At 42.4% G+C, this 18,708-nt stretch overlaps 1 protein-coding gene across 7 annotated transcripts in view; it reads left to right on the forward strand.

Annotated features, from left to right (window-relative positions):
• PAK1 (p21 (RAC1) activated kinase 1) overlaps positions 1-18,708 on the forward strand; it is a 161,395-nt gene that overhangs the window by 76,110 nt on the left and 66,577 nt on the right. For 4 of the 7 annotated variants that reach the window (XM_060176706.1, XM_060176705.1, XM_060176708.1 and 1 more), the window contains exon 2: positions 11,235-11,445. In XM_060176706.1, coding sequence (XP_060032689.1) covers positions 11,256-11,445 — 190 coding nt within the window. In that variant the 5' untranslated portion in view covers positions 11,235-11,255. The remainder of the gene's footprint in view (positions 1-11,234; positions 11,446-18,708) is intronic. The other 3 variants (XM_060176709.1, XM_060176710.1, XM_060176711.1) reach the window with 1 other exon arrangement.

Raw genomic sequence — 18,708 nt, forward strand, 5'->3', positions numbered from 1 at the left:
ATGTGCACTCTACTAGATGTACCACCTTCTGGCTCCTGAGACTTCAGTAGACATTTCTTCTTCTGCCTCCCCACTTTTTTTCTTTCTATTTTATTTGCTAGGACAGAGAGAAATTGAGAGGGGGAAGGGAAGATAGGGAAAGAGAAACACAGATACCTGCAGACCTGCTTCAGTACTCAGTAAACTTCTCTCTTGCAGGTAGGGAGGGGGAGGGGGAGCTTGAACTTGGGTCCTTGTGCATAGTAATGTATGCATTCAGCCGGGTGTGCCCTTGCCTGGCCCCCTAAATAACTTTCATGTACTTTATTGTATCTTCTTTGTGGATGTGGAAGTTCCTAGGCAGGTGAGCTGCATAAATAGATGGTTGTGTTTGGAGTACATGAGATTCATTCCAGATACTGGAATCAGTGCAAATTATGGTAATAAGGTCCAGGCTGTGTTCACAGGAGTGCTGACTACTTGGACTTGATATCAGCAAATGGAGAGTCACCAATGTGACTGTTGGTAGTCACCTAGAGCAATAACCAGAGGGTTATGGAGGAAGAAGACTGATGTGGGAACTAAAGCCTTTGAGATGGGTGACCAGGAAGTGGGTGTTAGCCAGCAAGGAAGTGTGATAGCATACAGTGAAGGCTACTCAAAGGCTTTTTACAAGAGGAAGAGGAAGAGATCATTTAGAGATTGTGCTGAAAATTAAGGGTGGCAGTGACAGGTTGGATCTGACAAAGAAAACCTCCAAGTGACAGATTTGCTACAGAGGTGTCATCTACAGGTAATTAGCCTGGTCTCAGCCCATGGCAAATTGGAAGTTACACAGGATATAGCAGAGGAATCCAGGGTCAGGAAAGGATGGGCCACTTGGTCAGATTTGGGCATATAGAAAAAGTGGTGCACCTGGTTGAGTACACACACTGTCATGTGCAAGGACTCAAGTTCAAGGTTCTGGTCCACAGGGATGTTTCACAAGTGGTAAAGCAGTGTCTCTTTCTCTCTCCCTATCTTCCCCTTCCATCTCAATTTCTTCCTGTCCTAACTAAACTAAATATGATATATATATATATACATACATACATACATATATACATATACATAAAAGAAAAATTTGTGAGAGTTAGGTTAGTCCTGGCTGATGTGAGTAAATGGACAGTGGAAGTATGACTGGCTTACTCCTGGTTATCATTTAGAAGAGAGATGTCTTTTTTTTTTTAAAGATTTATTTGAGATAAAGAGGAGATAGAGGAGAGGGGAAGGAGGCAGGGAACTTGGGACCTCATGCTTGAAAGTCCAAAGCTTTACCTCTCCCCAGACCACCATGAGCCAGAGCTGATCAATATTCTGGTTTAAAAACAACAACAATAAAAAAGTGATAAACGTTCAAAGTTGTACCACTGTACCACCTCCCTGGGCCACATGTTGTGGTTCTTAGTTCTTTCAAGAGAAAATGTGCAAGTACATTTAATTAATCCTTCATACAGTTGCTAAAAGGATTAAATATGATAATAAATGAAAAGTCCAGGGGAGAGGGAGTAACAGCACAAGGAGAGCTAGCTCAACCTGTCAGAACACAGTATTAACATGTCTGAAGCCCCAAAGTCCTAGGTTCAATCCCTGGCACCACTATAGCCCAGGGCTGAGCACCTAGTCCATCTACTAATCATAGTTCTCAGCTGCAACAGCCCAGAGCAACTGATGGTGGCATGCCCAACACTGTCCCCAGACAGTGAGGGACAGCTGTATGCCCTCAACACCTGGCTGAAAGGAACTTATCTTTTTATTAAATTGATCCAGGTAGTTTTCTTTGGCAGGAGCCTGCAATGCCACAGCCTTGAATGTGCAGAGGGTTGCCCTTCTAGCCCATCAAGGATGCTTGCCCTGTGTCCTCTGGACATTCAGCCCTCACTCATCTCTGCTTTCCCTAAATTCATTCCAGCTCAGTATGCTTTAATGCACTGGTCTATACCCTGTTGCTTGATCATTTTACCTAAAATGTCCCAAATCATCTATGAAATAAACTCCTCCTTGCTTTTCAAGATCCAGCGTGAGTAACTTAGGTGGTGGTGCAGTAGATAAAGTGTGGAGCTCTCCAGCCTAAGGTCCCAAGTTCAGTTGCCAGCATCACATGTTTCAGAGTGATACTCAGGTTCTGTCTCTCTGTCTCCCCCACAAATATAAATATACAAACAAATAAATCTTTAAAAAAAAGACCCAGGTTGACTCACTTCCTCTATGAAATTATCACAGAAGCTTCCTATTTCCACCTTCCCCCAACTTTAATAGCATTGTGTGCAAGTGTGGAAAGAGATAGACAGACAGACCAACAGCACACTCCTATTTGAAGATCATGAATAACTAACTCCTAAGACAAAACTGGGTCTAATGGCTCTCTATGTGAATCCCACCCAGCACAGACCTGGTACACACTAGGCTACTAGTAAACATTCACTGACTGAGACCACCTGTTTTAGGGTGTGGGGGAGCAAGAACAAGAAGCCTCCTGAAAAAGCAACCTTTCTATAATTGCTGGGCTCCTTGAAAACCATAGGGATGTGCAATCTACTACAAAGGCTCAATGAGGCCCCATGGCTACCCACTGATTATTCTAATTATTTTAAAACCCCTCTTCCTACATTAATTACAATTAGAGATTGAATGAAGGTCTACTCTCAAGAGGCTTCCTGCTACTGGAGAGGTTTGTTAGAAGCAGCAAAGTGACATGGACAGAGCAGAGAGACCTGGAGAGGGGGACAAGACCATGTACATTGGCCCTGTACTGTCACTCTCTCTTGCCCCCAATAATCACTCCTTCCACCCCTCCACACAGTCACACTATAGGTAGAAGGAGACAACTTAGCTATCTGGTTAACCCTCCCAAGAAATGCTAGAATCTGTTGTCCTATGTGCCCATGGGATGACCTTCCAGCCAGCCTCTGCCTGAATATACAGCTGTCACCTCCCATGTAGCCACACTGGCCGGTGGGGGAAATGGCCGGTGATTAACTCACCACTAATAGCTGCCACACCAGGTCTTTTTATCTTCATAAGAATAAATTTTGGGGGCCTAGGAGATAGCTCACAAGCTAGAACACACTTTTATTATGTGCAAAGATCTGGGTTCAAGCCTCCAGCTACCTACCACATGGGAACATCATGCTGAAGGGAAGTTTTAGGTGTGGTGGAGAGGTGCTGTAGTGTATCTCTTTTCACCCACTATCTGGAGAGGGAAAAAAAAAAGAAAGAGTCTGCTGCAAGTGGTAAAATCATGCAGGCCTGAAGCCCCACTAAATGATGGCTAAAGTCCTATTTGTTAAGAAGGACAGTCTGGGCAATTTTCTGGTGAAGCTGGTTTTTCAGAAGTTTAGCTGCTCTTGCTAGGCTTTCTAGAGCACTCTCCTGAATTCTGAGTCCCAGTGTGAGAGAGCTCAAGGCCTCCCTACAGATGGATAGCAGCTGGTGCCTCCCCCAGGCAACACCTCTCCTCTCATTGTCCTCTCACCATGGCTCTTTGCATACCACTGTGTCATCCTTTATTTTAAACACAGGACATTCATTGCCCAGATCTAAAACTGCTTAGAAGGGACTGTTTCTCTGACTAATGATGTTTGCTAAACTGTAGTCACTGGCCTACTTTTTCATCTTTGTTACCATTGCACCACACTGTACTCCCTCCCACATTTGTATTATTCCTACTGTCCAGGTTTCATTTGCTATCATTGTTCTCCATCAAAATCACTTATTTACTGTCTTTTTTTTTGGGGGGGGGAGGTCCAGGTACTATATATACCAGTGCCTGAAGTTGGTCTATACCTATTATAACATGCCTACCAATTACATTAGACGCATACCTGTATTTCCATCACTTAGATTCATTTGTACATGTTTTATCACCTTATGCACATCCCTAAGTGGATCCCTTCATCTAGTTTATTTTATAGATGCTCTTTAAAGTTGATTTGTTGGTATTTGTGCATATTCTCCTGAGCTTTTAAGAACACTAGCTGAGGTACTTATGGAGGAAGTGTACTAATATCCGCAGAGTTCTTAAAAGCTCAGCAGAGATTCTAATGGTCCAGAGTCAAATACCACTGCTCTGACCTGCTTATTCTTAAAACTACTACTCTTAGTACTACCTCATCTGTGAAGCATCACTCTTCACCTTCACTCCATGGAGTCTTTCCTTCTTATGACTACTGACACTTTGCCACTTGTCCTACTCTAGTGCACTGTCCACAGTGGGCCTGTCTTGCTGCTGTCTGTCCTGCTTTCTGGACTATGGGAACCTCTGGAGAATGGAAATTCTTTTTTTTTTCCTCCAGGGTTATTGCTGGGCTCGGTGCCTACACCATGAATCCACCACTGCTGGAGGTCATTTCCCCCCCTTTTTGTTGCCCTTGTTGTTGTAGCCTCGTTGTGGTTATTATTATTGCCATTGTTGATGTTGTTCGTTATTGGATAAGACAGAGAGAAATGGAGAGAGGAGGGGAAGACAGAGAGGGGGAGAGAAAGATAGACACCTGCAGACCTGCTTCACCACCTGTGAAGTGACTCCCCTGCAGGTGGGGAGCCGGGGGCTCGAACCGGGATCCTTACGCCGGTCCCTGTGTTTTGCGCCACATGTGCTTAACCCACTGAGCCACCGCCCGACCCCTGAGAATGGAAATTCTATCTACTGTATGTGCCTCTCTGTCCCTGGTTTTTGAAGTACACCTTCTGTGCAAAAGCCCAGTGAGAAGCCATACTTGTGTGGAGAGCCTGTAATTACAGCAGAATGTGTACATAGCTTACATGGCTGATTGAGAACCAATAATTTGTTTATCTTCCCTGGTGTCTGGTGGACTGCATTTAGTAACTATCAATTAAGTCCAGCCCAGGCATGCTCAGTCACAGAGCTCTCTGTTTGCCATTGGTTAGATTTAGAATCCAAAATTCCAAAAGAAACATAGCACTCAGGTCAGAACTGCTCCACTGAAATTGAAAAGTCTTTTGGCAGACAGTGCAGACAGGGATTCTGATTCCCACCTGTGAATGGCTGCAGGGGCTTAGACGCTTTGCTGAGGCCCCTATGCCTTTTTGGGACTCAGTATTCCTGCCAGTGGTATTGGGGGAAGGCAGAAAAGAGGAGCTCAAAAACCTCTTGCCTTTGCCTTAGATGTCACCTGTGTCTTTTTTTTTTTAATTTGTGAAATATTTAATTTATTTATTTATTGGATAGAGACAAAGAAATCAAGAAGGAAAGGGAGGTAAAGAGAGAAAGAGAGGGATCAGGCGGTAGCGCAGCAGGTTAAGTGCACATGGTGCAAAGCACAAGGACCGGCTTAAGGATCCTGGTTCGAGCCCCTTCCTCCCCATCTGCTTCACAAGTGTTGAAGCAGGTCTGCAGGTGTCTGTCTTTCTCTCTTCCTCTCTGTCTCTTTTTTTATATTTATTTATTTATTTATTCCCTTTTGTTGCCCTTGTTGTTTTATTGTTGTAGTTATTATTGTTGTTGTCGTTGTTGGATAGGACAGAGAGAAATGGAGGAGGGGAGGACAGAGAGGAGGAGAGAAAGATAGACACCTGCAGACCTGCTTCACCGCCTGTGAAGCGACTCCCCTGCAGGTGGGGAGCCTGGGTTCGAACCAGGATCCTTATGCCGGTCCTTGTGCTTTGCGCCACCTGCGCTTAACCCACTGCGCTACAGCCCGACTCCCCCTCTCTGTCTCCTCTCCCCTTCTGATGTCTCTCTGTCCTATCAAACAACAAAGGCATCAATGACAATAATAACAATAACAACAACAAGGGTAACAACAAAGGCAACAAAAAATTGGGGGAAATGGCCTCCAGGAGCAGTGGATTCATAGTGCAGGCACTGAACCCCAGCAATAACCCTGGAGGCAAAAAAAAAAAGAGAGAGAGAAAGAAAGGGGAAGAGAGAAAGAGACATCTGCAGCACTGCTCTACCACCTACAAAGCTTCCCCCCTGCAGGTGGGTACTCCATGTTTCTTCGAAACTCTAGTTTTCTTGCCTCTACTGTACAATAGAGGTGGTGCCCAAAGCAGATAGGGTAAAGATAGGTAAAAGGTAAAAATTTGATCCTTCCCTGAATCCCTGTCTTGTTTCATTCATTATGTAAAGTGCCTTACACTTCATGGCTGCTTGAAAAGGTGTTTTGTTTCCCTTCCTTCTGCTTTAGCCCTGGATCCTTAGGACTTGGTGTCAGCACTACAAATCCACTGCTCTTGCAGGCCATATTTTTTCCATTTTATTGGATAGGAGAGAAATTGAGAGGGGGGGAGATATAGAGAGGGAAAGAGATAGAGAGACACCTGCAGACCTGTTTCAGCACTTATGAAGCAACCTCCGTCCAGGTGAGGAGCTGGGTGCTCAAACTTGAGATCCTTGCAAGGGTCCTTGTGCTCCATACTATGTGCACTTAACCTGGTGCACCACCACCCAGCCCCCTTAAAGATTTATTTTGTAAGATAATCTATCATATGTGGTGTGTGTGTGGGGGTCCAAATCTAGGGCCTTATGTATGCAACTCTGATACTGTACCCACTGACCACCTCGCTGGATGCTTTAGTCATCTTTCTGATGTGCCACCTTACCAATAGGCCTTTTGAAATCTCACATTGACCATGTATCAGCTCTAGTGGCATTTGCTTGATTCATAATACTTCAGCATAATCATAAATCACTGGTTCTCCAAGACTCTGGAGCATTGCTAAGTACCTTCTGTCTTTTCCTGTGTCTGTTCTATCAGTTTGTTGTCTGGCATGGATGGAGGGGAGGCATTTGGACTGTCCTTCTGAATGTTGACCTTAGATCTCACTTCATACTGCAGCGTGTTTGTCATCCTCCCAAATCCATGGCCTGCAGAATCTCATAAGAGCTTTTCTGTGATAGCCTAGGAGGTACACAGTGGTTAGAGCACTGAACTTTGAAGCATGAGGTCCTGAGTTCAGTCCCTGGCAGTGCATGTATCAGTGTGATGTTCTGGATAATTTCCTTTCCTCTTCTCACTGTTAATAAGTAAATAAATATTTGAAAAAAGAATAGAAACACTAAGTCCAAGTAAATTCAGAGGGAAGGACCAAACACACACACACAGGTGTGCTCTGTGAGTATAAGTCAAAGGAAGTAGCACTACTCAACATTGAGAAAATAGATTTGAGGGATGTTGAAAGGTGATTTCTCTGGTATCAAAATTTGTCTAGTTGAGAGGTTATAAACTTTTCTCACTTGCCCTAGAAGATAGGATTTAGGATGACCTGATAGAAATAGTTCATGTGTGTTTGTTCATTTATTAGTTCACTGGTTCACTGAAGTATTGTTATTATCATTTTAAAAACATCTGTTTATTTGAGTGAGAGAGAGAGAAACAGACCAGAGCACTGCATAGCTCTGGTATATGGAACTTGGGTATCAAACTTGGAGCCTAAGGTATGCAAGTTTAGTGTGTAATCCATGCACTGTCACCTCAGCCGCTGAAGCATTATTGATTTACTTGCTTATTATGAGGTCCAGTGTTTAAAAAATATTCTAAGTAAGTTTGACTCCTGAGATGTTTATAGTAAAAAACTGGGAGGGATGGGGATCTTGGGGGAGAGTCAGACGTGTAAACAATTGGTTGCTGTGTGAGGTAGATCTTGGTGTAAATGACGTCTCTCCAAACGTGGTGCCTTTTGAGACTTTTTTTTTTTTTTCCCACAATGAGTTTGCAAACATTGGCTGCAAGGCCTCAGCTGGAATGTGGTACAAAGAATTCAAAGATTAGATCCTGAAACCAGGTTTGAATTCTGGGGAACAGAGCAATGAGGGTAGAGAGAATGAGCCCCGACTCCACCCCACCCCTCTTAAGATTCCCAAACAGACATGATGGGCCTAGACCTCGAATAAATCCTTTTTCCATTGTTACCAGTCAAGAGACCCCTCTGTGAGCCCTCATAGGACCTTGCCCTCAACTTGGATAAGCAACAGTAGAGAATGTTCCATCCTCCAAAGGGACACTGGACAACATACTCTATGCTACATTTGAAGAAGATGGTTCGATATTGGGGCAGCTTGGAATGTTCCTACTCTTGACCACAGAATGTGAGCTCAGATCTACAAGGATGCAGAGGTCACATAGGCTCCTAAGCTAAATATGGGCCCCAGACCAGATCAAATCGATGGGGTTTACAGTCAACAATATTTATACACCTTTCCCATATTAGGGAGCTACTCTCTTCCCTGATCCAGCTTTCTGGTCCTTTTTCCAGCCATGACACCATCTCCCTAGACAATAACTTGGATCCATCTGCATATCAGATTTCAGGCTCAGGAAAAAAAAAAAGATCGACCTGTCAACACCCACTTTCAGTGGGGAAGCAATTACAGAAGCCAGACTTCCCACCTCCTATATCCCACAATGACCTTGGATCCATACTCCCAGTGGGTTAAAGAATAGGAAAGCTATCAGGGGATGGAATGGGATATGGAGTTCTGGTGGTGGGAATTGTGTGGAGTTGTACCCCTCTTATCCTATGGTTTTGTCACTATGGTTTTGTCAATGTTACCTTTTTATAAATTTAAATAAATAAATAAAACTATTATAGTCATGGACCCTTTGGGATATAACTAAAATAGGACTACTATCTATCTACAAAATGGAGACCCCCAAATCTTCATCTGCACTATTCCAGCCTTTAGGTTCATGATTAGTCAACAATTTGTTTAGTTTTATATGTTAACTCTTTTTTTAGCCACCAGGTTCCAGATGCTACCATGATGCAAGCCAAACTTCCCTGGGCAGATGACCCCACCAATGTGTCCTGGAGCTCAGCTTCCCCAAAGCCCCTGCCCCACTAGGGAAAGAGAGAGACAGGCTAGGGGTATGGATCGACCTGTCAACACCCACATTCAGCAGGGAAGCAATTACAGAAGCCAGACCTCCCACCTTCTGCACCCCATAATGACCCTGGGTCCATAGTCCCAGAGGGATAAAGAATAGGAAAGCTATCCGGGGAGGGGATAGGATACAGAGTTCTGGTGCTGGGAATTAAGTGGAGTTGTACCCCTTTCATCCTATGGTTTTTGTCAGTGTTTCCTTTTTATAAGTAATTAAAAAATAAGATTTGTATTTCTCTTTTCTTGAAGCATTGGAGATTGCCACTAAATTCAGCAGTTTATAGGAATGATGACACTGTCTTGACCATCATAAACTTACAACAAAGACTGGTTTTAGAAGAAGGAGACACTGATGGGGAGATGACAGAGGCCAGGGCTCTGCATACTTTTCCCATGAAGGACCAGCTAGTAAATACTTTAGGGGAGCATATAGTCTCCGTTACATCTACTCATCTTCACCTTTGGGACATGGAGGAAGCCATCAGTGATGCATAAGTGAATGGGTGTGGCTGCGTTCCAGTCAAATAATTTACAAAATAGGCACCTTTCCCAACTCCTTGGTATAGAGACAACATCTATTCCAGAGAGTTAAGGTGACTTGATATAGTTACAGAATGAGAAGGTGGCAGAGAACTCACTATCTGGGATGTTGCTAACAATTTAATGTTCATATGAGTAGATAAATGAAAGCAATGTGGTGGAGATATTTTATGGGGATTCATACTGCAATTGTATCAAGTTTCTATGTTTTTAATTACATCATGGTCACTTCCTATGCCCTCTCATGTCAGAGATAGAGGGATGCAAAGAAAAGCCAGAGTCTTGTGAATTCCCAGTAGTGCTTAGTACTGAATAGGTCTAGCAGTTTTGAGCATTGACTTTGAGTAAAAACTAGCTTTTGTTGTGGTGTACAGTGGAATGAGTTGAGCTAGACTCAGTAAGTAAGATTGTATAGTTGAGACTTGGAAGCAATTACAGAAGTCAGACCTTCCACCTTCTGCATCCCACAATGACCTTGGATCCATACTCCCAGAGGGATAAAGAATAGGAAAGCTATCACGAGAGGGGATGGGATACCGAGATCCAGTGGTGGGAATTGTGTGGAGTTGTACCCCTCTTATCCTATGGTTTTGTTAATGTCTCCTTTTTTAAATAAATAAAAAATATTTATTTTAAATATTTTTGTTTATTTTTACTATTTATTTATTTATTTATTTATTGCCTCCAGGGTTATTGCTGGGGCTTGGTGCCTGCGCTATGAATCCACTGCACTTGGAGGTCATTTTTCCCATTTTGTTGCCCTTGTTGTTGGGCTTGTTTGTAGTTGTTATTGTTGTCATAGCTGTTGTTGTTGGATAGTAGAGAGAGAAATCGAGAGAGGAGGGGAAGAAAGAAAGATAGACACCTGCTTGCCTGCTTTACCGCCTGTGAAGTGACCCCCTGAAGGTGGGGAGCTGGGGGTTTGAACCAGAATCCTTAAGTCAGCCAGCCCTTGAGCTTTGTACCATGTGTGCTTAACCCGCTGTGCTATAGCTCTGCTCCCTATTTATTTATTTTTATTACTGGATAGAGATAGAATTTGAGAGGGAGGGAGAGGGAGGGAGAGGGAGAGAGAGGGGAAGAGACCTGTATCCCTGTTTCACCATTCATAAAGATTTCCCTCTGTAGGTGGGGATCAAGGCCTTGAACCCAGGTCCTTGCATACTATAATATGTGCACTTAACCAGGTGTGCCACTGCCTGGCCCCCAAATCATTTATTTATTGGACAGAAACAGCAATCAAGAGGAGGAGGAGACAGAGTGAAAAAGAGAGAAGCCTGTAGTACTAATTCACTGCTTGTGAAGCTTTCCCCATGCAGGCAAGGTCTGTGGGCTTAAACCTTGGTCTGTGGGCACCGCAATGTGTACTCCCCCCCCCCCCCCGGGTTACTGCCGGAGCTTGGTGCCTGCACCACAAATCCACTGCTCCTGGAGACCATTTTCCCCCCTTTTGTTGCCCTTGTGGTTCCGTCATTGTTGTGGCTATTATTATTATTGTTGTTGTTGCTGTCATTGGATAGGACAGAGAGAAATGGAGAGAGGAGGGGAAGACAGAGAGGGGAAGAAAAAGAGACGCCTGCAGACCTGCTTCACCACTTGTGAAGCGACTCCTCTGCAGGTGAGGAGCCGGGGGCTCGAACCGGGATCCTTAAGCTGCTGGTCCTTGCACTTTGTGCCACGTGTGCTTAACCCGCTGCGCTACCGCCTGACTCCCGCAGTGTGTACTTTTAACCAGGTGCACTGCCACTTGGCTCCTCTTAAAAGATTTTAATGTATATCTCCTTTTGTTCTAAAATACTAAAAATGATGTTTTGCTTTCTAATTCCAGTAGCTGCTGGTGGTGGTTACAATGTCTAATAACGGGCTCGACATTCAAGACAAACCACCGGCCCCTCCAATGAGAAATACCAGCACTATGATTGGAGCAGGTGGCAAAGATGCTGGGACCCTGAACCATGGCTCCAAACCTCTGCCTCCCAACCCAGAGGAGAAGAAAAAGAAGGACCGATTTTACCGATCCATTTTACCTGGAGATAAAAGTACAGTATTTTTGTTTCTTTCATAACACTTCTTTAAAAAAATTTTAAAAATATATATATATACATATATATATATATGGATATAAGACCTATTATTTCCTTAACTTAATACTTCTTTGTCTTTAGTACCTTACCCTCCCCCATTAGATATCTCCCTTGTATTCCATAAAGTGACTGGAGTCCATAGAAACTAGACCCATTTTTATACTCAGTTAACAGAGAGAAGACATCTTTTAAAAAAATAAATAAAAGTCAAACTGGACTTTGGACAACCTGAAGCTATGGATTTACTTTGGAAGTTTTTAAAGCTGTATAAACTCACCAGATGTAAGAATACTGAGTTATCTTCATTTGGAGTTTTTTTCCCCCCAAAAGTAGTTTCATTTAAATTGTCATCTTTCTAGATTCTTGATTTCTATAAATAAGTAGGCTTTAGTCCAAGTTTCTAAATGCAGTAAGGCGTTTCAAATTTAAATGTTGGAAAGTTCTTGCTCACTCAAAACAGGGAAATATTCCTGCCTGATAGAGATCATCAAGCCTAAGAACTTTTGTATTTCAGAGAAGACTATAAGATATATCACAGAGTAAGGGAGACGCAATTCCCAAATCATGTGACTTTTAAAAGATTTGTATCAAAAATATTTAAGAGACTATTAAAACTAAAAAAAAAAGCTCAATTATAAAATGAACAGGGACTAGGTGGTAGCACACCTGGTTGTTTGCATATGTTTCCATGCAGTAGAACCAGGTTCAAGCCCCTGTTCCACGACTATGGGGTAGAGATGGGTGTGTGTGTGATACATGGTAAAGCAGGTCTGCAGTGTCTCTTTCTTTCCCTCTCTATCACCCCCCCCAATTTTTCTCTGTCTTCTATCAGAAAAAAAAGGGGGGGATGGCCAGCAGAAGCAATGGATTTTTCATGCTTGCATCAAGCCCCAGTGATAAACCTGGTAACAATAAACAGTCAAACAAACAAACAAAAGTAAAAACCAGCTGGACAAAGGGTATGAGTAGACTCGAATGCCTTCAAAAAAGACATACAGATGATCAATAAACATATACAAAGATGCTAAAAATCAACCTTTCAAGAAAAAGCAAATCAGTACCACAAAGGAGGGCTGGCAAAATAGCTCATTCAAAAAGTGCACTTCTTTCTTCTTTGCCATGTACACGACCTAGGTTCGAGTCCAGCCCCCACCATATTAAAGAAAAGTTTGGAAAAAAAAAAGTTTTGTGCTATGGTCTCTCTGTCTGAAAAAAACAAACAAAAAAGAAGAACCACAAGTGGATATCACTTGATTTACACTTGGAAGCCTATAAAGAAATGGCAGATAATAATAAGTACTAGCAAGGAGACGAAGTAATTTTAACCCTTACATGGTGTTGGTATAAATATGTGAAGGACCATTGTGTCCTAGAACTCCACCTCTCCAGAGCCATGCCCTACTAGGGAAAGGTAGAGACAGGCTGGGAATATGGATTGACCTGCCAATACCCATGCCCAGCAAAGAAGCAATTACAAAAGCCAGACCTCCCACCTTCTGCACCCCGTAATGATCCTGGGTCCATGTTCTCAGAGGGATAAAGAATAGGAAAGCTTCCAATGGAGGGGATGGGATACAGAACTATGGTGCTGGGAATTGTGTGGAATTGTACCTCTCTTATTCTATGGCCTTCTCAATCATTATTAAATCAATTAAAACAATATGTGAGGGTATAACCACTGAGAAAAACCCTGACAGTGCCTCAAAAGGTTAAATAAACATAGTTATCTTATGAATGAATATAAAATATGATCTTAAACATATGTCCATACAAAAATTTTTTCATGAACTTCATCATAGCCAAAACATAGAAACAAGCCACATGTCTGTCAAGTACTGAATGGATTAAAATTTGGTATATCTATACAATGGAAAATTACTTAGTAAAATGAAGCAAAGGCCTATCACATGCCACAACCTTGAAAACACTGTGTTAAATGGAACAGAGGACCATGTATCCCATTTATACAATGTGCCAGAATAGGCAATTCCACAGACAGAAATTTGATGAGTAGTTGCCTAGTGCTGTTGGAGGAGGCAGGCACTCAGGGCTGATGACTTGGAAGTATGTAGGTTCTTTTTGGGCTGATGAAAATGTTCTAGAATTTATTGTGGGAATGGTTGTCCAATTCTGTGTGAATGTGCTAAAACCACCCAATTGTACTTTATATGGGATATTAACTTTATAATTGTATGTAATGTGAGTTATATCTTAATGAAGAATATTGCCTAAAATAGCTGGTGTCTTTGGAACCTGCAGGGATGATCTTTCTTTTGTGCTGAGTGCAGAGGTGGGACTCTGGATTTCTGGGCTGTCACCTTTTCTTCTGTAAACTGGTGGCCGGATTTGTGTCAGTTACTTCTGTGTTGACTACAGTGCCTTAACTTAAAAAAAGTCAGAATCAATCCAGTAGACATACATAGAGCCTCCTACAGCTTCAAAATGTTACAGTTACATAAGTGACATAAAGATGAAGCTGGATCAGACTTGCATATGCAGGTAAAAAGAAAGTAGGTCACTGCACAGTACTTTAGGCAGTGATAAAGCTGTAGACACAAGTTCTTCTGGAAAATCCTAGCTGAGTAATCCAGGTCAGATCTGGTCTGAAAAGAAATCTCACTGTCTCAAGATTAAAGTTGCAGGACTGTGAATTGAAAGCATAGAGCTGTAAGTTTTTAACAAATGGTCTAGTGACCTCATTCTCCTTTCTAAGTTACAGATGGTCATAGGCACAGAGGCTCTGAGTACCCCTTTTCTTTAAGACTTGTGGCTATAATTGATGTACATAGTGATGAGGCTTGCTCTTTTCTTTAGGGGCCTTTTTCAATTTGATTCTGTGCTTGTTGAATCTATCATTGAGCCAGCAGGCATTTGTCCAGCTGCTGCCCAAGTAAATCTTAGCAGGACCCACAGCAGTCCTGGCAGCCATTGTGGGGTGGACATCCCTTCAAAAACGATTTGAGAATCACACCGGCTTCATAGAGAACTGATTCAGAACTGGGCTCAGAGAACCTACAATGAGTCCTACCTCTAACTGTTATAAACAGTGAGCCCCCTTGCTCTTGACTGTTTGTCTTAATTCCCCTAGCTTCATCTGCAAATTCAAAATAATCATAATTTTCATCTACCCTATATTACTAGTAGGATTTTTGCCATTTGTCATTATGGATATTAAAGCACTTTTGAAACTTTTATACAAGTTTTTAAAAATACTTTTTTTAAATTTCATGTGAGATAGAGTTTCACATGATAGAGAAGCTAAAGCACCACTCCAGTATGTGCAACAGCTGGGAATCAAACTAGGAACCTAGAACATGTGAATCCTGTGGTCTATCAGTTGAATCATTTCCCTACCAGTAGTTTTTTTTAAAATGTAAGCTAAGTGCTTCCCTTTCTTCCTTCCTTCCTCCCTCCCTCCCTCCCTTCCTTCCTTCCATCCTTCCTTCCTTCCTTCCTTCCTTCCTTCGTTTCCTTCCTTCTTTTTATCTCGTATCCATGACTCGTGGTGTAGGGGAGGGTGGCAAAGACTTAGAGGCAAGTAAATTGCTGCAACTGTCTCAGGCATGAGCATGGACCTGGTCTTCTTGAAGTATCTGTTATAGAATGGCATGCTCTCTCTGTTGTTCTCAACACAGCTTACACCTCTGATTTACTCATGGTGCCTTTACTTTTGTTTGTTTGCTGCCAAGGCTTTTCTGGGAGTTCATGCCTTCATGAGTCCATGATTCCCAGTGGACTTCTCTCACCCTCCAAGATAGAAGTTGAGAGCAGGTGGAAGGGAGAGAGTGGGGGATGGGTGGGAGAGGTACTATTTCACCATTCCTGAAACTCCTCCTTTATGCATGGTATACCCAAATGGTGTCTCAAACCTGGTTTCTCACACATGAAAAGTGTGTGCTTAACCATATTTATCTCCCAGTCTTCTGTTCATTTTTGCTAGGGCATCGTGTGTGTGTGTATTTTGCCCCCTCCCTGGCCAGCTTTTCATTGGGGGGTGGGGGAGAACACACACACTAGAGTTTCCCTTGCTGCTGTGTGCTCCCAGGGTTTAAACCTGAATTGTGTGTGGCAAGGCATGCACCCTACCAAATGAGCTGTATCCTTCCTAGTGCCTATAAAACAGATCATGCCACCCAGGAGGTGGCATAGTGGATAAGGCATTGAGACCTCAAGCATGAGGTTTCTGAGTTCAGTGCCCATTGTCTCATATGCCAGAGTGGTGCTCTGGCTCTCTCTCTTTCATTAATAAAAGCCTTAACTCTGGGGGGGGGGGGAATCCTAGGTTTTACTTTTGCATTTCCAGAGGGATTTTTTCAGGTCTCAAAAGATTTGAGAGATGAGACAGAAGAATTTTCTATGATAGTCTGGTTAGTTGGTGATGATTAGAAATGTCTGTGGAGAGTCGGGCGGTAGCACAGTGGGTTAAGCACACATGGTACAAATGTGCCAAGTGCAAGGACCAGCATAAGGATCCTGGTTCGAGCCCCTGGCTCCCCATCTGCAGGGGAGTTGCTTCACAGGTGGTGAAGAAGGTCTGCAGATGTCTCTCTTTCTTTCCCCCTCTGTCTTCCCTTCCTCTCTCTATTTCTCTTTGTCCAATCCAACAACAATGACAGCAATAACGACAATAATAATAACAACAATAATAAACAACAAGGGCAACAAAAGGGAAAGACTAGCCTCCAGGAGCAGTGGATTCATAGTGTAGGCACCGAGCCCCAGCAGTAACCCTGGAGGTAAAAAAAAAAAAAAAAAAAAAGAAAGAAAGAAATGTCTTTGGACATAACCTAATGCTGACCGAGAGCCTCACTTTAGTGTGTGGTGGTGGACATGGAAGTGATTGGAAGAAGCTTCACTGGAGGGCCTGTTATAGGTGACACTGAGCACAGGATTCTATGGGGGGAAAACCTGGTTCCTGTGGTTAGTAGCTGGAACCTTTGGTTTATTCTGAGAAGTCTGCAACACTTCACATGGAATCTTTTTCTGGCTGCATTTTCACAACCAAAGCAGTATTCTCTGAGCTTGGGAAGATTTTTGCAAAGTTAATTTTAAAACTGAACTACGTCAGTGTTATGTCTTCTTTGTGCCTGCACTATGAATCTACTGCTTCTGGAGGCTTTTTGTTCCCTTTTGTTGACCTTGTTGTTTACCATTATTGTTATTGTTGTTGTTATTGTCGTCATTGTTGTTGGATAGGACAAAGAGAAAATTGAGAGGGGGGAAGATAGAGAGGAGAGAAAGATAGACACCTGCATACCTGCTTCACTGCTTGTGAAGTAACCCCTCTGCAGGTGGGGAGCCAAAGACTCAAACCGGGATACTTTAAGCCAGTCCTTTCGCTTTGCGCCATGTGCGCACTTAACCCGCTGCACCACCGCCTGGCCCCCAAATAAAATATTTTTAAAAAATAAAAGGAGAAACAGAGAAACACCTGCAGCACTGCTTTACCACTTATGAAGTTTCCCCCCCCTCACACACACACACACAGATGGGGGCCAGGGATTTGAAACTCAGTCCTTGCTCGCTGTAATGTGTGACTCAACCAAGTATGCCGCCACTCCACCCTTTGATAGAATTTTAATTTATTGTCTCTTTTATTACTTTCTGTTCTTATTTAAAAATATATCTGCTTACTCTAAGAGAGGAAGATTGTTCTTAAGTTTTCTGTGTTCATGATTATAATGTCTATAAATTGTGATAGTTTTATTTCTTTTTAATACTCCTTTTACTTTTTTCTTTCCTAAGTGCAATTTTTAAAAGCTTTAGTATTCCGATTAATTGAAGTGGTGATAGGGAACACCTTATCTCATCTCTAATCTCAGAGGTAAAACTCAGCATTTTACCTTTAAGTGTGATGCTTGCTCTAATGTTTTTTGGTAATTATCAATAGCTTTTATTAGTTTAAATATAGTCCCTTATAATTTTAACAAATGCTTTTCTGCATTGACTGAATTGATTGTGTATGTGCTCTACATTTGTTAATATGGCAGTTTTTTAAAAGTTAGAATATAATTTAATTTACCATATTGTATACAATTCAATGTTGTTTTTTTCTTTATCATTTTATTGGGGGGAATAATGGTTTATAGGACAATTGTTGACATGTGAATACAGTTTCTTATCTCCCCAAGCTAGGTGTCTACACACCATTCCTGCATCCAGCCCATCTGTCTTCATCATTCTGTACTGGACACCTGACACCCTTCCTGCCCCCCCCCCACTAACCCAGAGTCCTTTGCTTTGCTGCAGTATACCCCATTCAGTCCAGGTTTCACTCTTGTTTCCCTTTTCTTGTCTTCTTAAGTACTTCTTCTACAGATCTATCCAAATCCAGTAAGTTCGTAGCTTGTATAGCCATTTCAGCTATTCAATTCCAGTATATATTTATTATTATAAAAAGAAATCTTGGACCTATTAGCACTATACCTCACTCATCCCTGGGCAACCATTAATCTACTTCTGTTTATGGATTTGCCTTTTCTGGACTTTAGTTTTCAGACTTTTAAGGTACCAAGGCTGTTGTAAACGACTGTATTCAGGTATGTGTGGGGGGAGATAGGTTTTCAGCATAGTTGGGTGAAAGTTAAGGGGTGCAGTTGTTGGCTGAGTGATGAGTGTGTTTAATTTTGTTGGAAACTGTCAACCTGTCTTGAATTCAGCCTTATTGTGCTGCTTTGCATCCCCATCTGTTGTGAGTGAAAGTTCAAGTTGCTCTACACACCCCTCAGCATTACTGCCAGCTTACATCCTGGTTGTGCTAGTATATACATAGTTTTGATTTTGTTGACCAGAGGTCAGCTCTGGCTATTGGTGGTGCCAGGGATGAACCTGGGATCTCTCGAATAACAAATCCTGTGCACCATCACTGAACTATCTCCCCAGTTTGAGATGTAGTTGTTGGCTGAGTGATAAGAATGTGTTTAATTTTGTTGGAAACTGTCAACCTGTCAATTCCCCGATGCCATGTGCTATCGAATATTCATTCTATTCGTGTGTCCTCTTTATCTTCTTTAATGAGGTGTCAGTGCAGGCCTCTTGCTTGTTATATGGGGCTAGAGTTTTTGGGGGGAGTGGTCTTAAGAATTCGTTGTTTATTTTCGGTCATATTTCCTTATCAGCTATATCTTCTGCAGTTTGCCTTTGCATTCTCTGGAGTGATTTATTTACTTATTTTACCAGAGCACTGCTCAGCTCTGGCTTATGGTAGTGCAAGGGAGG

This window comes from Erinaceus europaeus, chromosome 17, assembly GCF_950295315.1.
Source record: "Erinaceus europaeus chromosome 17, mEriEur2.1, whole genome shotgun sequence".
Taxonomy (NCBI): Eukaryota; Metazoa; Chordata; class Mammalia; order Eulipotyphla; family Erinaceidae; genus Erinaceus; species Erinaceus europaeus.